Here is a 20338-nt window from a genome sequence, read left to right as displayed (position 1 = left end):
TCTATCCCACCCTTGATAGGACCTGATGGTAAAGACTGCAACGACGACACCATTAAAGCCAACATCTTTAACACATTCTTCGGCTCAGTATTTGTAAACAGCAATGGATCATGCCCAGTATTTCCTAGCCGTACCACAGATAACAACAATGATCTAATACATATCGATTTTACAGAAGACAATGTTGAAAAAGCACTACGCAATCTAAAACCACGGAATATGTGCATACTTCTTTAAAAGCTATCCACTGCCCTAGCCGAACCTCTAAGCATAATCTTTGAAAAATCTTTCAGGACCAGCTCCTTGCCAAAACTATGGTCACAAGCCATGGTCATCCCTATCTTCAAAAAGGGAGACCCCAGCCTAGTTTAAAATTACAAACCAATCTCTTTATGTGTGTCACCTGTAAAGTCATGGAATCAATTATTAACCAATCCATCATCCTCCACTTAGAGACAAACAACCTACTCTCCAATAAACAATTTGGTTTCAGAAAAAACTATCCTGTAATCTGCAACTCTTACACTGCAAAAACATATGGACTACACAACTCGATCAGGGCAAAGCAATAGACGCAATCTACATAGACTTCTGTAAAGCCTTTGATTCAGTGGTACCACGACAAACTACTCCTAAAAATAAAATCCTATGGTATCTCTGGACAACTGAATAACTGGATAGAAGCATTCCTGGCAAACAGACAACAAATGGTCAAAATTGGGAGCGTCTATCAAATTCTGTACCTGTCAATAGTGGTGTCCCCCAAGGCAGTGTTCTAGGACCAACTCTCTTCATACTCTACATAAATGACCTCTGTGATCATATTAAGAGCAATTGCGTTCTTTTCGCTGATGATGTAAAGCTGTTCAATACCACAGACAATACTGCTACCCTACAAAAAGATCTTGACTATGTATCAGAATGGTCAAACAAATGGCAACTTCAAATCTCAACAAATAAATGCTCTGTCTTACATATTGGCAAAAAAATCAGAAAATAAAATACAAGCTGAATAGTCAAGATCTTGTTGATGACCCAAGCTCTGTAAAGGACCTTGGAATACTCACCTCTAATGATCTAAGTGCTAGAGCCCACTGCAACTACATAGCCAAAAGGCATTAAGAGTTGTTAACCTAATCCTACGTAGCTTTTTCTCTGGTAATATCACACTACTAACCAGAGCATACAAAACATTGCTAGACCAATACTCGAATACAGTTCATCAGTCTGGAACCACATTACGTATCTGATATTAGCACAATTGAGAAAGTCCAGAAATATTTCACAAGAAGAGTTCTCCACTCCTCTACTCGTTGTAGAATACCTTATGCCACCAGACTTGAAATTCTAGAACTAGAAAACCTTGAATTACGCCGTCTTCGGTCTGATTTAAGCATGGTATATAAAATCATACATTGCAATGTCCTACCTGTCAATGAATACTTCAGCTTCAACCATAACAACACAAGAGCACACATAGATACAAACTCAAAGTTAACCGCACCAAACTTGATTGCAGGAAATACGACTTCAGCAATAGAGTGGTCAATGTCTGGAATACTCTACCCGACTCTGTAGTTTCTTCCCCAAACCCCAAAAACTTTAACCTTAGACTGTCTACTATTGACCTCACCCCTTTCCTAAGAGGTCTGTAGGGGGCATGCATAAGCGCACCAACGTGCCTACCGTCCCTGTCCTATTGTTTCTCTTATTCTTCTTTTATTTTTCTTACATGTACCCATTTCATGTATTCACAACTATGTATACACTTATACTTATTATCTTGTAAACAATTGGCAAATCAAATAAATAAATAAAATAAATAAATAAATAGATCTATGTAAATGAAAGGGAGTCATCACACTAAAAGGGAAAGTGAAAACAGACTCAAGCTAGCAAACATGGGGTAGAATAATGGTTGTTGAACAATTAGTTCTGTGTAGGCCAACATATATTTCTACTCCATTACAAACCCTGTTTCTACAAAGCAATGAGCCATGAAGTTTACTAAGTTCTTTTGCATTAACTTCCTGGCAGGTGCTGAGAATCTCTATACCTCGCTGAAATGTCTTTCTCCCGAGATGTCTGCTTATCTACTAGACACAGAAACCAAACACAATGACCTGCAGGAAGCTACTCCAAAGAGATCTAAGGGATATGTTCCAAAGCTGGAAAAGGCCACATACTGTTGATGGATATTAATGTGCTTATGGAGATTGGTACCTGATAGGGTCCCTGCCCTTTTCCAACTATAAATTGTATTTGTTTTTAAGAAGGAAACCGGCATATGCAAAGTGCTGGTTTTTAGAATCTTTATTTTTTAATAATGCCTTTCGGCCCATAAGAATTTTTAGAAGATGGAATTGGAAGAGAGAGAAGAAGCAAGAGTATTGTGAGATTTGGAATTTATGGTATAACTGGTTGGAAGGTAGGCGCAAAGCAGATGGATGAAAGATATGTAGGAGTTATGGTAAGATGAAATAATACTGTTTATAACCATTTAAATAATTATGTGAACATATGCCTTAAATTGAATGTAGGAATAACTATAACAATACTTAGTAGTAACCTACACATTTAGAAATACATCAGTGTGAGTGAGCACCAGTACAAACATGCTGTAATGAGTGGAAATGTGTTTTTAATTGTGCAAATAATAATAATAATAATAATAATAATAATAATAATAATAATAATAATAATAATAATATTAATAATAGAATTCTTAGAAAATGGATGGTACTTTCAGACCTGTGCTTTTTTAGGAAAAATATCAATATGACAATGCTCAGTTTAGGATCTCCCAAGAAAGATTAGAGGCCTAGGTGGAAAAAGTTGTTCAAGCTGGCTTTAGAAAAGGCTGAGGAACATGAAATATTATTGGTTATGCAAGCTGGATGATTGAGAAAGCCAAAAAGATACTCAAAAGGAGCATGTTCTCCATTAGTTATAGAAAGGCCTTAAATTTTGTCAATAATATCGAGCCACTGAATGTATTAGAAAAATAAGAACCCCAGAATAACTCGTCATCATAAGAAATCAATAAACATGTCCTGAAACCACAATACAGTCAGAACATAGCAATACAGACAAGTTCCAGATTGTCAAAGGAGTGAATCAAGGCTGTATACTCTCCCCTTACTTATTCATGCTATATGTTGAAGGTAGAGCCAGTTTGGTCTTGTGGTCAAGGCACCAACCTACAAAGCAAGAGACTGTGAGTTCTAGTTTCACCTTAGTCATGAAACCCAGCTGGGCGCCTTTGGGCCAATCACTCACTCTTAGCCTAACTCACCTTACAGGGTTGTTGTTATGGGTAAAATAGGAGGATGTGTTGGATAAATTCACTGTCCTGAGTTATTTGTAAAAATAACAAAGGTAGGATACAATAAAATAAATAAAATAAATGAAGCTGGAGGGACCAGTCTTAGGAAGTAAACAATAGCAAACAACTTCTGACAAATCTTGTTTAGAAAACTGCAGGCAACTAGTCAAGCAGCCACCAGGAGTAAAAAAAACACTGACTTGAACTGACACACACGCAAAACAAATGCCAAATGTATGTCTGGGGAAACTGGAATGGTTTTAAATTTGGAGGAAGACATATTAATAACTTGTGTTATGCTGATGACATTATTCTGATAGCTGAAAATGCAAAGGATTTGCATTTAGTAGAAGTCAAGAAGCACAGTGAAAAAAATACAACCACAATTAAATATTAAGAAGAGCGAACTAATTGCAACAGGTATAACAACCAATCTTAGAAATGACACTGAAGACATCGAAGTGGGAGATGCTTCTGCCTTTTAGAATAATCCACCATTAGCAAAGAAACCAGCAGTCAAGAAATATGACACAGACTAGCCCTTGGTAGAGCAGCCGTGAAGGCCTTGGAAAAGATATTCAGATGTTACGATGTGTTGATACGTACATAGATTAGAATACCATAAGGAATGGCACTTCCTCTGATATGCTATGGAAGTGAAAGAAGAAACATTTTGCTAACCTTTGAAGAAACAGGATGGGGAAAGTATTAACATTTTTGAACTTTGGTACTGGAGATGACATCTAAGAATAGCATTCACAGCCGAGAAAACAAACGAATGGATCACTGAACAAATCAACCCAGAATTCTTCCCCAAGATGCAAATAGTCAGGCTCAAATTATCATATTTTAGACACATTATGCAAGGGTCTACCTCTCTAGAGAAGATCTAATATTGAAAAAGGTAGAAGGAAAAAGAAGAAGAGGAAGACCAGCAGCAAGGTGAATGGATTCAGTTACAATGTTGATGGTTACATTGTTGGAAGGCCAAGTTCAGAACAGATTATCATGGAGAAAACTTATCCCCAGTGTGTGACCACTAAGAGTTGACACCAATCTGATGGCATATAATCAAAATGGTCAGGTGGAGAGAGTAATAAGCATCCTATGTCAGGCTACACCTATCACTCTAATAACCGCTTTGTGAATATGCCAGCCCCCATTTTGTGAGAGTATTTGTGATTTCCAAATCTAAGTGACCCCCATAGCCTTCAAAAATGGTCTCAAAGAGATCTGTATTGTATGCATCAGGTTTCTAGCATGCCAAGGCACCTGTCCTCAGTTGGAAACACCAGACCATTCCCAAAAGGGAAAGCATGCTGGTTTTGCACCCAGATACAGGCTCTGAACCGGGACTCAGCCTGAAAGATCTTCCTAAGTTCCATTCTCCTCAACCCAGTCCTGTATCCTATGTCTTTCAGTTTCCTTTCCCCCTTCCTCAGCCCTCCTCCTCCTCCCATTTACCAGCTTTATTCACTGGAAAAATTCCCACCAGCATCCATTGATCACTAGCTTTATGGCTCATAAACCTCGCCTCATTGACTCGGGGCATTCGGAAGAAGGAGAGGCAGGGGGAATTCCTTCTCAATGATGACATACTGCAAACTTGGACTCCTTCAACCCATCCTGGCCACTGCTCTCAGAAGCTCTTAGAAGCCAGCGTGGACAAGGGTTGCAGAGAAGTGTCAGAGAAGAAAAATGACTTTAAATACCTCTGGTTGCTAACCTCTCTCTTGGCAGCAGAATCTACAGCTGTATATTATTCCTTCAGGCCTGGGAAATTCAGAAGAATGCTTTTGTGCTTCTCCCTGGTACGATGTACCCCTGTAGGGGTAGACTTGGCAGTATAAGGCTAGCCGTGCCCTTTTCTTTCGGATTTGGCAGTTACTTCACCATGCTGGCAAATATGCTTGCACCTCCGTCCAGAAAACGTGTCTAAATAAATGCTGTGAAGAAGCAGGTGGCGCTCACATGCATGGCTAGCTTTGGCTGGGGCATCAACAGGTTTGGGACATGCTCAAGTGAGCCCGGGTCAGGGCTAAAGTGGCAGCCTCAAGTACACCATGTGTTGGGTCAGATGGCACATTTCCTCTTTTCATGGTGCCAGTGGAAGCAGATCCAGGAGGTAAATTTACCAGAATCCCTCTAGTTGTATTTTGGCCGCTGGTGCTACCCCAAGCATTCTGGTTCAAGAACCACAGTATTTGACTGCTGCTGCCTTTGGCTCCGATTGCCAGGGAGAAACCTCTCCCTGCTGCTAACCTCTCTTTCGTACACATACACACCTCACACCAGGCTTTGCTTGTCACTGTAATCCTCAAAAGTGATGAACGCTGGTCGGCTGGCACCTGCGTGCGGTGCCGCTCAGCAGCCTCACTTGTTCTCATTATCGCAATGAGTGGAGCTGTCACACTGAATTAAGGCCCTTCCTGTACAGAGCTCCAAGCCACTGAGCATGTTGCACCCTCCAGCCATAAGGGCTTCCAGCTTCAGCTTGTATGTAAGGCCATTGTCTCCACTCCCAGCATGGAGTCACATGACATGGAGAAAAGCCCTTCAAAAGGATCTCAAGGACCTGTGACTCAGTCCCCATAATTGGTACACTCTAAGTCTGTCGTGGACAGCCTTTCGGTCTTGGCGTGTCAAACACTCAGAAAATGCCTAACTTGACCGTGCTGGCATATCACCCTTCCCTCATCCCCAGCACCCCAAACAAAAGAGAAACAATTCTAAAAAAAATACAGTTCAATCATTTATGCTGTTCCTACTACATAAAAAACAAATAAATACAAAAACAAAATATGAGGTAAAACAAATTCATTTTCGAGGGTCCAGAGGCTATGTGAGAGCATGGCCCTCTCTTGTGACTTCCAGGGGGTTCAGAGGCTGTGTGAGAACACACCCCATTCTCACATGGTCTCTGTAGCTTCCAAAAACTGAATGAGAATGGGATGTGCTATTGAGAATAGCTATCCTTGGATGTTGGTGAATTCTGGCATTCACCCAAAACATTGTGGTATGTCACATTTGACACATGTTTTGCCATTACCGCTCTAAATGAAGACAGCTTTGATCCTTTAGCACTGAGAGGGATAGCTAGTCCATATATGTACAGGAATCTACCCAGAATTGCCTCTAAACTAGATGGGCAGCACACAAATGAAATAAATAAATAAATATTATACACAGAGAGAGGGAGGGAGGAAGGGGGAGAGAGAGGTAGAGGGAGGGAGGGAGGGAGAGACAGAGACACAGACAGACAGACAGGCAGACAGAAAGACAGAGAGACAGAGAGAGACTGTAAGTGGCTCAGTCTATAACTGGCCCAGAATGGAATGCTCCAGAAGAGGCAGTTTTTCTTGTCTCTCTGTGGTGTGATAGAAAAAAAAGACCCAGCTGGACATATTCTTAAAAGCAGGATCTGAGATTTTGGACTAGATTACTAGATCTGAGATTTTGGACTAGCCAAAGGCTCAGCTTAATCTTCCAATTCTTGCCAATTTGCCTCCAACAAAGAACAGAATAAAAGTACTTCAGTTCTGTTGCTGCTCTTTGCTGAAAGAGACATTCATTTTAAAATTCCTTTTATTTTAATATTTTAATGTTTTTAATTATTATAATAATTGTTTATGTATTCAATAACAGTTTTTTTTTAGCTGTGCTGTACACTGCCCAGAGTCACTGGTTGTGAAATGGGCACCTATATAAATTTGCTAAATAAGTAAATAAGGTTCACCACTAGCATCCTCACTTCAGAGGATCATGGGGGAAGGCACTCGAAACATCATTTCCGATATCTCTTCAAGCCCAGCTTTAAAAAGCCATAATTCTAGCAACAGTGTTTGGTGCCAGTTTGGGCAATGGGGGGCAATGCAGCTGAATGAGGAATGATAAATTGGTGCAGTTAAAAAAACCTATACAGTTGAATTAAATGTGTGTTTCCCTTCATTTCCGAACAAGCTCTCTTTCTCTGCAGGGTAGTCATAGTAGAGATTTCAGCCCTTCTTTGGTTGATCCCATACATAAAGTGCACACATATGTGTGTGCGTGCACACACACACACACACACACACACACACACACACACACATGACTCAACTAAAGCCAGGTGTTGGTTTCAGGCCCTGAGGGTTCCCCTGGCATTTCTGAAGTGTTCAAAGGGACATCAAAGTGTTATTCCATTTAAACACAGGTGGGATTCAAATTTTTTAACAACTGGTTCTGTGGGCGTGGCTAGGTGGGTGTGGCCATGTGACTGGATGGACATTCTTTTTGCAGCACCCCTCCCACATTTTTTGGGCCTTCTGGGCCTCAGGGAAGCCTCCTGGGGAGGCATTTTTGCTCTCAGAAGGCTTCCCTTGGGCTCAGGAAGGGGAAAAAAATGGAGCCGGGGGGACACGCAACACCCCCCTGCGCTCCATTTTTGAGACTCCTGGGCTTCAGGGGAGCCTCCTGGGGGATGTTTTTGCTCCTAGAAGGCTTCCCTGAAGCCCAGGAAGGCAAAAAATGGAGCACGGGGGGGGGGTGCTGCGCTTCCCCCTCCATTTTTTTTGCCTTTCTGGGCCTAAGGGAAGCCTCCTGGGCAAAGCAGTAAGACAGCAAGGGGAATCCCAGCACAGCTGATCATAGGAACAGCTGATCGTCAGGAAGGAGAGAAAAAAAGAAATATTTTTAAGGAGTGACTGGGCGGGGAAGAACGCAATCAAGGATGTCGGGCATACATGCTGTTGTTGTTGCGCATGCACGATAAGGACTGACTGGGTGGGGAGGGGAGAGGTGGGGCTAGTCAGAGACACGATTTATCCGTTTTCAGAACTGTGTAGAATCATAACAATCGGTTCTATAGAACTGGTCTGAACTGGTAGAATCTCACCCCTGCCTTTAAGCATGATCGGCCCCAAACGAAGTACTAAAAGAACAGAGAGAAAACTACATCTGTGGCCTCTGACAGACAAGAACTTATAAACTCATTGGCTAGACAATTTATATTTTGCATGCACTCATTGGGTTAGTTAGTGATGGCCCAAACTATTTTGAGAAAATAGTAACCTAGGACATTTCCCCATTGGGTCTTTGCACTGCTCCACAATTAGCTTCCTGGCAGTTGACTTTATCCTCAGCATTAGGAAACCCCAAATCTAGGAAGGGAAGGGAGATCCCAGCATGTCACCATCAGAATTCTACAACAGGAATTTTTTAAAAGAAGTAAAGGGTTTTTTTTCTATATGAGGGTGGCAGGAAAACAAGCACAAAGATATCTTAAAGAAACCTGAATCACCAGCAGCCATAAGGGAATGAAAGCAATTTTATTTAGGATTTATCCTAGTCATTTCACTGTTATTTCAACCTTGTGTATACTGCTAGAATTACAGCTGGCTGAAGCCGGCTAGCATTGTTGTATTAATCTAGTTGACATTGACATGGTGATGGCCTGTACTCCAACTTGTTGTTTACATTTAAATAGTAATGTAAAGACTCCATCAGAGTCAAACAGAGCATCATTAATTTTCCATAAGATTACTTTGAAATTTCTTGACATTTCATATTCCAAGCTCCGTCCAGCTATTTGGGGAGAGAGGAGCAGAAGGGTAACAGAGGAAGATGATCAAGGATTGGAGGGGAAGGGGGATGCATTGTAGGAGATGACCAGACTGAGCCGGAGGGAGGGGTCAAATGTATCATAAGTCATGAGTCCCCACGTCCCACAATAAATCTTTATACTTATTTCAACTGGCTGAATTTCCTGATTTCCATGACATGCATGCCCTCATTGGTTTGAAAACCCACAATTGGTTTCCTGGGGCAGTGATGGAGAACAAAGCAGAACAGATGCTTATGTACTTTAGACTATGTCAGAATAAGATGGTGGTGGTGGTGGCTGGAATATTGAATTTAATACAGGTAGTCCTTGACTTACAGTAGTTCATTTAATGACCATTCAAAGTTACAGCGGCAATGAAAAAAGTGACATGACCATTTTTCACACTTACACGTGATTTACATTCAGATGATTGACAACTAACTCACCTTTATTGATGGTTGCAGTGTCCCAGAGTCGCATGATCAACTTTTGCAACCTTCTGACAAGGAAAGTCCATGGAGAAACTGGATTCACTTAATAACCATGTTCCTAATTGAAGAATTGCAGTGATTCACTTAACAAACATGATGAGAAAAATCATAAAATGGAGCAAAACTCACTTCACAAATTTCTCACTTAGCAACATAAATTTCCGTCTCACTTGTGGTTGAGAACTACCTGTATGAATATAATTTGATGATTTAAGATAGTTTCGCACACGAGTTGGGGACGAGATGGAGGTAACGTCATGGGATAAAAGAGAAAATGGGTGTTGAAAGAGCATGCTTCAGTCATGATTAGGGTCAAATGCAGGGCTGGGATGCTACCAGTTCTGCCCGGCTCTATAGAACTGGTAGCTCTGAAGAGCAGCAGACACCAAACCGGTTCTGTGTTTGCTGCTGTTTGGCCCACCTGCCCGCCCAGGCTCTTACCTGTCCTTTATTTCCTGCTTTTTCAACCTCAGCTGCATTGCACAGCACAGCTGAGGTTGAAAAAGCAGGAAAAAAGAGGCTTTTCAAACACTGTGCACCTGCACGCAGGGCTTTTCAGCTATCTGGGCAGCACAGCTTAAGGTTTTTTTTACACGCAAAACGTAGTCACTGAACCAGTAGTAACACTGGTTGAATCCCACTCCTGGTCAAATGGGGATATGGCCTCTGATTCTACCTTCTTTTCTGCAAGGAAGAGGCCAGGATGCAAAGCACCACGGGGATGGAAGGTGAGTATACAAGCAACAGCTTTATGGATAGTGGAAGATAGTATTTTCTGTTGTTTCCCTTTTGTGTGGAATGAAACAATGATGATATTTCTTTTACTCCATATTTCCTCCCTCCCACTGTCTAGAGGCAACTTTCAGTATCCTCTTCCTGTTACTTAAGTCTGGGCATTTGTTTTGAATATATGTCATGCTCTCCTCAATGCAGCCATTTCTGCAGCCACATGAAACTGTGATTAGAACTATTGGGAAAACTTGCTGGTTGTGCATCTGCCAGCATGCCATCTTGCTGCTATCACACCTAGTACAGGTTCTGATGGTTCTCGACTTACAACCATGGAAAGTGATGATGAACCCTGAAAAACCTATGACCTGTATTTGAAGTTCTGACGTCCACCTCCTGCACCAGGCATGTGACCAGAGCTGGTATCCAGCAGGTTCTGACCAATTCTGGAGAACCGGTAGCGGAAATTTTGGAGTTTGGAGAATCAGCAAATACCACCTCTGACTGGAGATTTTACAGTATCTGTGATGACCCGGGGCATGGCTCAAAAGCAACAGAGTCACAAAAATAGGTAAAGTCCCTTTAATCCCTCCAACTTGGCCCCCAATGTCCAGTTATCCTTGGCTGGAGAAAAAACTAAACCCAAAGTACATATAAATTATAAATAAAAAAACAACACAAACCACGCTGCAACAATTAACTAGACAGGGCAGGATAAGGAATTGAAGACTTCAAAAGATAACAAAACACACACAGTTGGGAGGACGCCAGAACCAGATAAGACTTGACAAACCAAAATAATTCATGCTTTGCTTCCAGCAAGGTGCTGTGCGTAAACGCCCTTTTTAAATCCTGTTTTCCCAGCTGCAGCTAATGAAGGGAATCAGGGCCCTTTTCTCCACCATAACCTCTGTAACTCATTTGCTCCCTTCTCCATTCCTCCCTGTGTGCCCTAGGATGAAGAGGAGGTGGCTCTGGGTCTTCTCCTGAATGCCCAGCTGGACTGTGCCCTTCCCCAGTTTCTTCCACAACCACTGGAGTCACACTCCCACTCCCTGTCAACTGCTCAACCTCCCCCTCGGAATCAGATTCCAACAGGGGCATGACAGTCCTGTAGTCATGTGATCACAATTTGTGACCTTTTTTTCCTGGAAACTTCTGGATTCCTCACACAAACAAAGGGTTTGTTTAATGATTGTTGTGTTTGCTTTATGATGGCCAAATTTGCTTAACAATCAGCACAAAAAAGGTTGAAAATTTGGGCTTGGTCAAATGATGACCTGCTTTTCAACCATTGTGACTTACAACTGAAATTGCAGGTTCGATTACAGTCATAATTCGAGGACTACATGTAAGAGATATTCAAATGCATTAGTAAAGTAACAGCTTAGCAGCCTGCAACTACTATTCAAATGTTTTTGCAAAAGACTAGACTAATGCATGCAATATGTTCTGGAAGCATGAAGAGAAACAAGCTGGAATGCATATCAGTCATTTATTTTATTTGTGTGATATGGAGGTGAGTAAATTTTGTTGCTCCAGATCTACAGAGGTTTTGTATATGTAAGGGGCACTAATCAATTTTTTTTTTGCCCTATTGATTATCTGAACACTGATTGGCTTGTGGTTTTTTCCTACCTGTCATCTGCCCTTTAATGATCAGTAAAGATCAAGCTAGTTAGTGGAGAATTGGGGAATGGAAAGTCTGTATATGGAAGTGTCCCTGATAACCCTGTTGGCATTTTGTGCAAATTAAAGTACTGAATTTTGTTGTTCACTAAAAAAGAGAACTGGGATGTAATGCTTAAAAGTTGAAATATAGACACAGAAAGTGATCACCCATCCAAGGTCACTTCAACCAACACTGGTATCATGAGCCAAGGGGGGAAAATCCACTGATATGTAATATTACATGATATCTTGACCTTAAGATGAACTCAGGACAAGTCTCAAGGTGCTGGGGGGAAAGTGCCAAAGGAGGATTTATCATATTCATTGGATTTTACTGTTGTATATTGATTTGTTGTTCTTGAGTTAAAAGGACAAACATTTCTCGTTTTAAATACAGAGTGACTTGCCTTAGCACAATGCCCCAGATAAGGTTATTCTTCACATCTCTTTTCATCTATGCATTTATGAATCCTACTTCCTTTTAGAATTTTCCCAGGAGAGTTCTATTCTTTTTGCTTTATAAATAATCTGCAGAACTTCAGCCACTCTCCCCCATCCCCCAATATTAGATTGTCTTTTACTACTAGCTGTTGTTGTCCTCAGGGAAGTGTATTTGTATTAGTGATTAAGTTTGATAGCTGTTGAAGGCCATTATCTATCTTAGCATTTTATCTTGCTACTGTGGTATTGTGAGTATGTGTGAAACTACTTCCTATCCTTCTGAATTGATAGGATGTGGATCACGATATTCTGACTTGCAAGACAGTCTCTAAATAAGATCTTTGCTTGCGTAGAATGGCATGAGCATGTTTGGAGTAAAGTTGGGCTTTGGTGGCATTTGTGACATCCTAGCCAAACTAAATCTCATTCTTCTTATCACTTGCAGGGGATGGAATGGGACAATTCACCGCAGCCAAGGGCAACTCACCATAGTCTACTTGCCATGTTCAACTTGTTGCAGCCAACTCGCCATGGCCAACTCACCACAGGACAACTGGCCATGGTCAACTGGCCAGGGACAACTCATTGCAGGACAATTCAACAATTCAATTTAATTATTTCAAATAATTAAAAAAATATTTAAATGTTTATCATTCATATTTTATTTTGTCCCTCCTTTGGCATCCTTCCTTCAATAATTCTATTCAACTATTTCTTTAATATTAGTGTAACTCCTGTCCCATACCAAGTTGTTCCACAGTGAGCTGGCCATGGTGAGTTGGCTGTGGCGAAGTGGATGTATTCAACAGGGTTAAGGCTGGTAACCTCAACTGCTCCTTCTGTTTATTACCGAAAGCATTATTTGGAAAGCTATGATTGACCAAAGTCATGATAAACAGTGGAGGTCACACTTCTGAGCTCTTCTGGTGACAACCATGACATATGGAAGACTGTGTCTTGGAGAGTAAGATGAGTAAATGGTAAAGGGAATGAAAGACACCCTAAAAAACAAAGAGATGAAAACTTTAATGAATGAAAAGTTGTGTATGATTCTATAAATGAACATGAAAGAAGAGTTTGCATGGGTAGAAAGGTCAATGGTCTTGCTGTACATTCATTCATTTAGTAATATTTCCTTGCATTTTCTCTTATCTCCAATGTATTTGCTTACTACTTCTTACTGTGTTTCTGTACTTTACACAACATTGCTTACTTTGAGAAGGAATTGGTGATGGATATGTATATATGCAACAAATGGAATTCTCACACAGTATGTTTTCTCTTCCCTACCCAATGTTTTTATGGTATTTTCAAAAATTGTATGAAATGTACATTACTCCTAGCTACAAGCTTGTTTATGCTCTACTCAGGAACAGTATAACTTTCACCTCTTTAAAATGAAAATTTGTTTTAAAAGCTGTAGAATATTGCTGTGCAATATTTTCCCCACTTTCTCTTTTTACCACAGATAGAAATAAAGGAATTTCTCCCCCCTCCCAAGCCCCAAAAATTCAGATTGTTTTTTTTCCTGACAAAGCATGAAAAATCATGCAATATTCTATTTTAATCCTACAATGGCCACTTAAGATAGATAAAAAACTAAAAGTAGAACAATGTATTCACTGGTTCTCGCAAAAGGGGGAAACTAAACTAAACCCATTAGAATCTAATGGAAGTTAAATTGCTTGCTCAAAAGCAACTTGTGTTCTTGCACAGATGTGGAACTACTGAGTTCCATATGCCATCAGCAAACTCTTTTTTTTTTCATTATTAAAAACTATCTAAAAGTGTAACACTGACTTTCTATTTCTTTTTCACTTTCAGCGTTATAGTTGGTTTGTAGCATGTATTCATGAAAGATACGAAGTTGATAGAAACAGATTTTTCTAGCTTTCCCTTCCTTTTCCACAAATGGAATATTGTTCATTGATACTGATATATTAGAAGAGTAACTCCCAACCTTTTCTACGCCATGCACTACACTCATAGAAAATATTTCTTTGCACCCCACATAGTAATTCTGGGTCCTGACTCACACTAAGGGACACAAGCCATTCTTTATCTCACCCCCTGAAATTCCATTCTTGGGGATGTGGAGGTATAACAGGCTGGGATTCTATGCATTAAAACATATAAAACTATAAACAACAGATAATGTGCCACATATATTCGCATCTGTGGTACCACACCTGGCATCTTGCAAATTCCTCCCTCCCCCATTCATGCCTATATTTGGTGGAATTATGAAGTGAACATGATTGTGGATGGGGGCGGGGGATACGCGTAAGAGTGATTTCTGTAAAACATAATCTGAGAAAGGCATTGTATAAGAGAAAGAGTTGCAACTCAATGGTTAGGATTTTAAATGACAGAATAATATAGAATAATTTTGATGTAAATTTTAAAAATTGTTTTGGAAATGGGTATATGAAGCTAAACAAGGAACCTTTAGCACAGTGAATGGGATTTTAAATTAAAGCGGTAAAAAAAATTGGGATGAAACTAAAATGAGGAAACTCTGGGAAAAGTGTTTTAGTGAGTTGTTTGGGGATGCTAGTGATCAACTAAGAATGAAAATGAATATTAGAAACATTAGTTCAAAAAATCTCATGAAAAAGACACAATAAATCCTGGAGAACGTTGAAAATTATAACTGCCAGCATAGAACATATAACTGAAAAGTGTTAATAATATAATACAATACAATACACAAGCAGTATGACTATGCTTTGCTCATGGAATTGTGCAACTTGTTTAAAATATGTGTAAAGAATGTATCTATGCTAGATCATTATTATTTCCCTATACAAACGGAACAGTAGCAAATATCAGTGCAAATACAAAGATATTAATTTGTTAAGTTTGGCTGGGAAGATATTTGTCTAAATTCTTATGGAAACATACAAGCAAAGTGGTACTGAGCAAAATTTGGGAAGTAGAAGGTGGTTTCAGATAGATGGTTGGCCCGTCTTTCCTTAAAAACTCCAGTGACAAAGCACCTACAATTTCTCAAGGCAAGCCATTCTACTGGTTAATTGTCTTCACTGTTAGGAAGTTTCTCCTTAATTCCAAGTTGCTTCTCTCCTTGATTTGTTCCCATCCATTGTTTTTTGTCTTGCTTACTGATGCTTTGGAAAATAAGTTGACCCCCTCTTCTTCATGGCAGCACTTCAAGTACTGGAGTACTGCAATCATGTCACCCCTAGACCTTCTTTTCTCTAGACTGGCCATACCCAATTCCTGCAGCTGTTCTTCACACGTTTTTGTCTCCAGGCCATCATCTTAAGTGGTCTTCTTTACACTTTTCCCAAAGTCCTAACATCTTTTTGTAATGTGGTGACATTTACAGATGAATATATATGGAATGCTGATATCTGAGGATGATAAAGTACTTTTGTATGCTGGCAACACCATAGTGTTGGTTGAGAACCCAAAAGATTTGCTGGACATGTTACATATATTGTCAGAATTGTAGTTCTGAAAATTCTCAGAATTGTAGTTTTGAAAATTAATGTATCAAAGATCAAGGAGTTACATTTGACAGAGAAAATTGGGTTGAATAATTGCAGGTTATATATAAATGTCAAAGATTTTAAACAGGTTTTTGAATTTGTGTGTTGTGACAGAATGTTTACTAAAGATGGGGAAATGGATACAGAAATGGTACACAAATGCTGCAGAAAGGCAATGGTCAGTATGTGATATATTGCAAAGAATGAATGCTTGTCAAGAGAAATGAAAATGACTGCATAGGAGATGGTTATTCTGCCCACTTTGTTATATGGGAATCAGAAATAGATATATGTATCTGGAAAAACATAAAAGTTCAGTGGAACTGAAATAAGGTACTTAAATAACATAGCAGAAAATGACTGTACATGCAACTGGTCAGAATCTGGGATAACAGATTCCCCCTGTAAAGGGGAAGTCATGGAATAACCCATAGTTGCTCCATACAGATGTTCTTCCCCCCCCAAGGAGAACATAAAACAGCAGTCTCTGGTGGGTTTTAAAGCTGAGGGAAAGCTTTAAAGCTTTAAAAAGCTGTGGTGGGTTTTAAAGCTGTTGCAGTTTGGAATATCAAACAGGTACTGGGTTTGCCCAATTCTATTCTTAAAACCACTTCTGGAATGGCTTGCTAGCTGCTTTTTTGACATTGATAACTTTTAGAACAACAAGATTCATCACACCAGTTAACCCTCCTTCAATCTTTAGTGAGAGAAATTTAAATTTAAGAAATTTAAATTATTTTTTATTCTGAAATAAACAGCAAAACACCAATCTGATTTTATGATCCTTTTTTGCAGTGATCGTTATGAACTGAATCCATGGTTCACTAGAAACTGTTTCTGTACTGTAGAAAACAAATGTCAGTTTTTGGCAAAAGTGTCATAAAATGTCACATGGCTGTGGGATACTGCAAACAGTATCATCAATGTGACCTGGTTGCTGAGCATCTGAAGTATGACCATGTATCTGCTGGGGGTGCGGGGTGGGGAAGATAACCATTGGAATTGGATAGGTCCATCATAAGTGACAAACTTTCTTATCTTGGACTTATAAAAGTGATATGTCATACTCATGAAAGTTCCTGAAAAAAAGACAAAGAGAAAATGAAAAGAAATCTGCTTTTGTGACATTATTTAAAAGGAATAAACATCAAAAATTTAAAAGTAAAAAAGAAGGAATATAAAGTTGGCTTATTCAATCAAGGTTAACAAATATATGATGTCATTTCTAGTAGTTCTTAATATGTTTTTCTTATCCAGGACTGAATGATGTTGTGTTAAAGATTTGATTACACGTAAGATATAGGAAGAAGAGATTTTTCCCCCTGAAAATATAGATGTTGTTATTTCTAGTATCTATTAAACTTGCAAAGCAATTTCTGAGAAAAGATGAAGGAAAAAAATTATTCGAAATTAACCTGCTGGACACTATTTGAAAGGATTAAAGATTAAGATTTTTAATATGTTGCTATTTCTGGTGGCTTTTAGTGGATTTTTTTTAATAAGTTCAAATGATTTAAAGATTTGTTTATAGATAAGAGTGAAGACATGGGAAGAAGACACTTTTTGCTGTGGTTTTATAGAAAATGTTATGTTACTGTATTAAAAGGAAAGGAAAGAATTATAAAACTGGTTTATTTGGTTAAGATTAAAATATACTGCATTTGCTGTTACTTCTGGTAATTCTTAATGGACTTTCACTGATTAAGATTAAATCATGAAGCTTTGTAATTTGTTTATAGATAAGAGATGAGATATGGAAAGAAGAGACTTTTGGCTGAAGTGTTAGAGAAGGGATTATGCCACTGAAATTGTTGGTACTTATCTTGATGAAGGGGAAAGTTTCTTCTTTATATATTTCTTTTCTTATATTTTTTTTTCTTTCTTTCCCTCCTTTTTCTGTTTTAATTTTTACATTTTTCTTAGTATGTATTATTTTTTATAGCTGAAATGGTCTTAATACCACTTTTAAAAATGGACTTTCTTTTTTACCACAATAAATCAAGTATTCTCAAATATGTTGTGCCAAAATGAAGGGGCACATGAAGAAATTATTGAGGTAGAGACATCACAATCCATATGTGTGGCATTGAACTGACCTGGTGTGCTGATCAGCAGGAATCTAGTAAAGCTTAACAGTGTTAATTGTATCTGAAGCTTTGCAAGCAGAGATAATAGAATGGCTGATCTATAGCACATACAGCATCATGCTGGGGTAGGTCATATTCTTCTCCCCTCCCTTCTTTAGGCATTTAATTCCCCTTCATTTGTAGGACAGGCATCTAATCCAGGTTGGAAGGGATAAGTTAAACAGCAAGAAGAGGCAAAATCTGGCATTTGCTCCAAGAAACAGAGGTAGTCTTTCTGTCTCTAGAACCTACAGTAAGGAAAGGTGCACTTTGGCAGGAAAATGGGCAAGAGAAGGAGACCATCGCAGATTTATTTCCTCAGGCAGAAGAACTGGCTTCACTTTATATGCAGAAAATAACCAGCCCATATGATGATGATGATGATGGTTTAAACTAAATTGTTCTGCACCTGCATCTGGTACTCTGCCAGCAGTATAAGCAACATATCTCAGTTATATCCCAACTATCCAATCAGAACACAATATGTCATCATTGTTGAAAACAAATCAAAACTAGAACCAAGCTGGGTTGTTTCCCCGGCCCCAACCTTAATTGCTATCCAGAAAAGGAATATATCATCCAATATTGTTGTATGGAGAAATGACTGAAACTAACACAAGTTCTATATGAGTGTAAGCAGATCAGCAACACAAAATGTAAGAAGCAGAAAGCCATGAACCCCTAGTCTGAAAACCTAAGCAATAATTCTCATATCATATTGGGGAGCGAGACGGATGGAATGATATATTCTCTGTGATTAGCTCTATAATTAGAGGGATGCCAAAGCACTTACATTTTCTTAAAGAGTCATAATTACCCAGCAATTATGGTTGAGCCCAAAAGGTGATCTGGCACTTGAAACAAGCAAGCACATCTTGTGGCAGACTGAAGAATTAGAATGATAGACAAGAAATATTGCTTGTTCCGGGAAAGTCCACAGTGGGTGATTCTTTCACAAGAGCTTAGTTGTCAAAGCGACACATTCTTTCTGATGCTCTGAGGCTGGTATAAGGGCCCTTCACTCACCTTAACACCTGAAAAATATTCCCCAAGCCATGAATTAATGCCCCCCCCCCCCCATTTGAGCCTCTATTCAACCCCTACTGAGTTTGAGTAGGACTTTTAAGGCATTTTAAAATGGCCACTTCTTCTGAGTGGCATCTCTTTTTGGCAGAAGGCACAGAAGCTCATACATTTGCTTCACCTTCTCACTATCCATGGCCCAGAGAAAAAAACATATCACCCCTCCCACAAACCCTGAGGGCCATTCCTAAGGTTCAAAATCCCCATCAGCAGACACCGACTCACCGTTTTGAAGTCATTGGCATTGCACGATTCATTGACAAATTTGCATTTAATCAGCATTTGGTCCATCTGGTGCCCAGCACGATCGTGGAGTTCCCCAAAGTCAAAGGGCAAGTTTCTTTCCCCTTTGCTTTGCTGCAGCTTCTGCCTCAGGATCCTTACAACTTCTGCATCTGCATTTTGAGGTGCAACAATCTTGTCAGAACTGTCCAAGAAACCCAGGAACTCTCCAGCCCAATGGAGATCTTGGCCAGAGATTTCCGAGAAGCGCAGGAGGTTGACATTGCAGATAGTTACTGCTGGGAAAATCAAGCTTTGGAGCGTCTCTTCTTCCAGTGTGGTAGCATGTGGATACTGGAAGTAGAATTCCACTCGATCAGTGTTGGTGTAGAAGAGAAAGCCAAGCGAAGCCAGGAAGGCCATTGTCCACAGAAAGTTGTGAGCTGTACAGCGACCATGATTGAAAATATGACTGATGCCATGCAGTGTTGAGCTACCAGCAAACTCTTCCAGGTTGTGGGCAGATGGCATAACTGAAAGTGGCTGTACCACTTGAGGACCATCTTTAATATTTCGATCTTCCTCAGGCGGAGTGGAGAAACTAGGCATCTCTGCTGGTGACCCAGGCCCAGGCATAATTTGATGCTTTCTTAAGAACAGGGAATAGGTATAAAAAAAACTCTGCTAAGGCTTGCAGTTTGCTGTTGATAGACTCCAGAGCTTGCATGGGCTACTGAACTTTGCAGAGGGCCTTTCTCTCTCTCTAGCCATGGAGCTGAGTCACAGTAGGATAACAGCCACAGAGGTGGGGAGTGGCCTGGCCCCATGCCTTGCTGTGGCCCCTCCTGGGAATCTGAAGCCAGTAAACATGCTCATCCTGGGCAATTAGCACAGCCAGATCCCGGAAGAGCTGCTGCCAAGAGAGGGGGAGCAAACACTTTCCTTAAAAACCACAGGCTAAGTCCATCTCAGTCCACAGAGCTTGGGCTGCTGATTAGCGAGATATATCGATTACCGCCAGCACTTAATAAAAACAAACATATCCAGATTTGAGGAATTGTCCAGAGGAGCAGGACTTGCTTTGCCTGAGTCTTTCAGTGCAAGAAGGTTCAATAAACATCTGAAATGGGAAGGGAAGAAGCACGGTCTAATTCAAG

The 20338-nt window shown here is 39.9% G+C and overlaps 1 protein-coding gene across 1 annotated transcript in view; it reads right to left on the bottom strand.

Moving 5' to 3' along the window:
- ASIC4 (acid sensing ion channel subunit family member 4) overlaps nucleotides 1-19817 on the bottom strand; it is a 299154-nt gene extending 279337 nt beyond the window's left edge. Inside the window, exon 1 of the mRNA XM_087950423.1 lies at nucleotides 19185-19817. Within this exon, the coding sequence (XP_087806549.1) occupies nucleotides 19185-19817 (633 nt within the window). The remainder of the gene's footprint in view (nucleotides 1-19184) is intronic.
- Between the last annotated feature and the right edge of the window lie 521 nt (nucleotides 19818-20338).

This window comes from Notechis scutatus, chromosome 1, assembly GCF_049901735.1.
Source record: "Notechis scutatus isolate UNSWTSFEM ecotype Mainland chromosome 1, rNotScu1.2, whole genome shotgun sequence".
Classification (NCBI taxonomy): Eukaryota; Metazoa; Chordata; class Lepidosauria; order Squamata; family Elapidae; genus Notechis; species Notechis scutatus.
The sequence above is the reverse complement of the archived record's forward strand: the minus strand, read 5'-3'. Positions and strand labels throughout refer to the sequence as shown.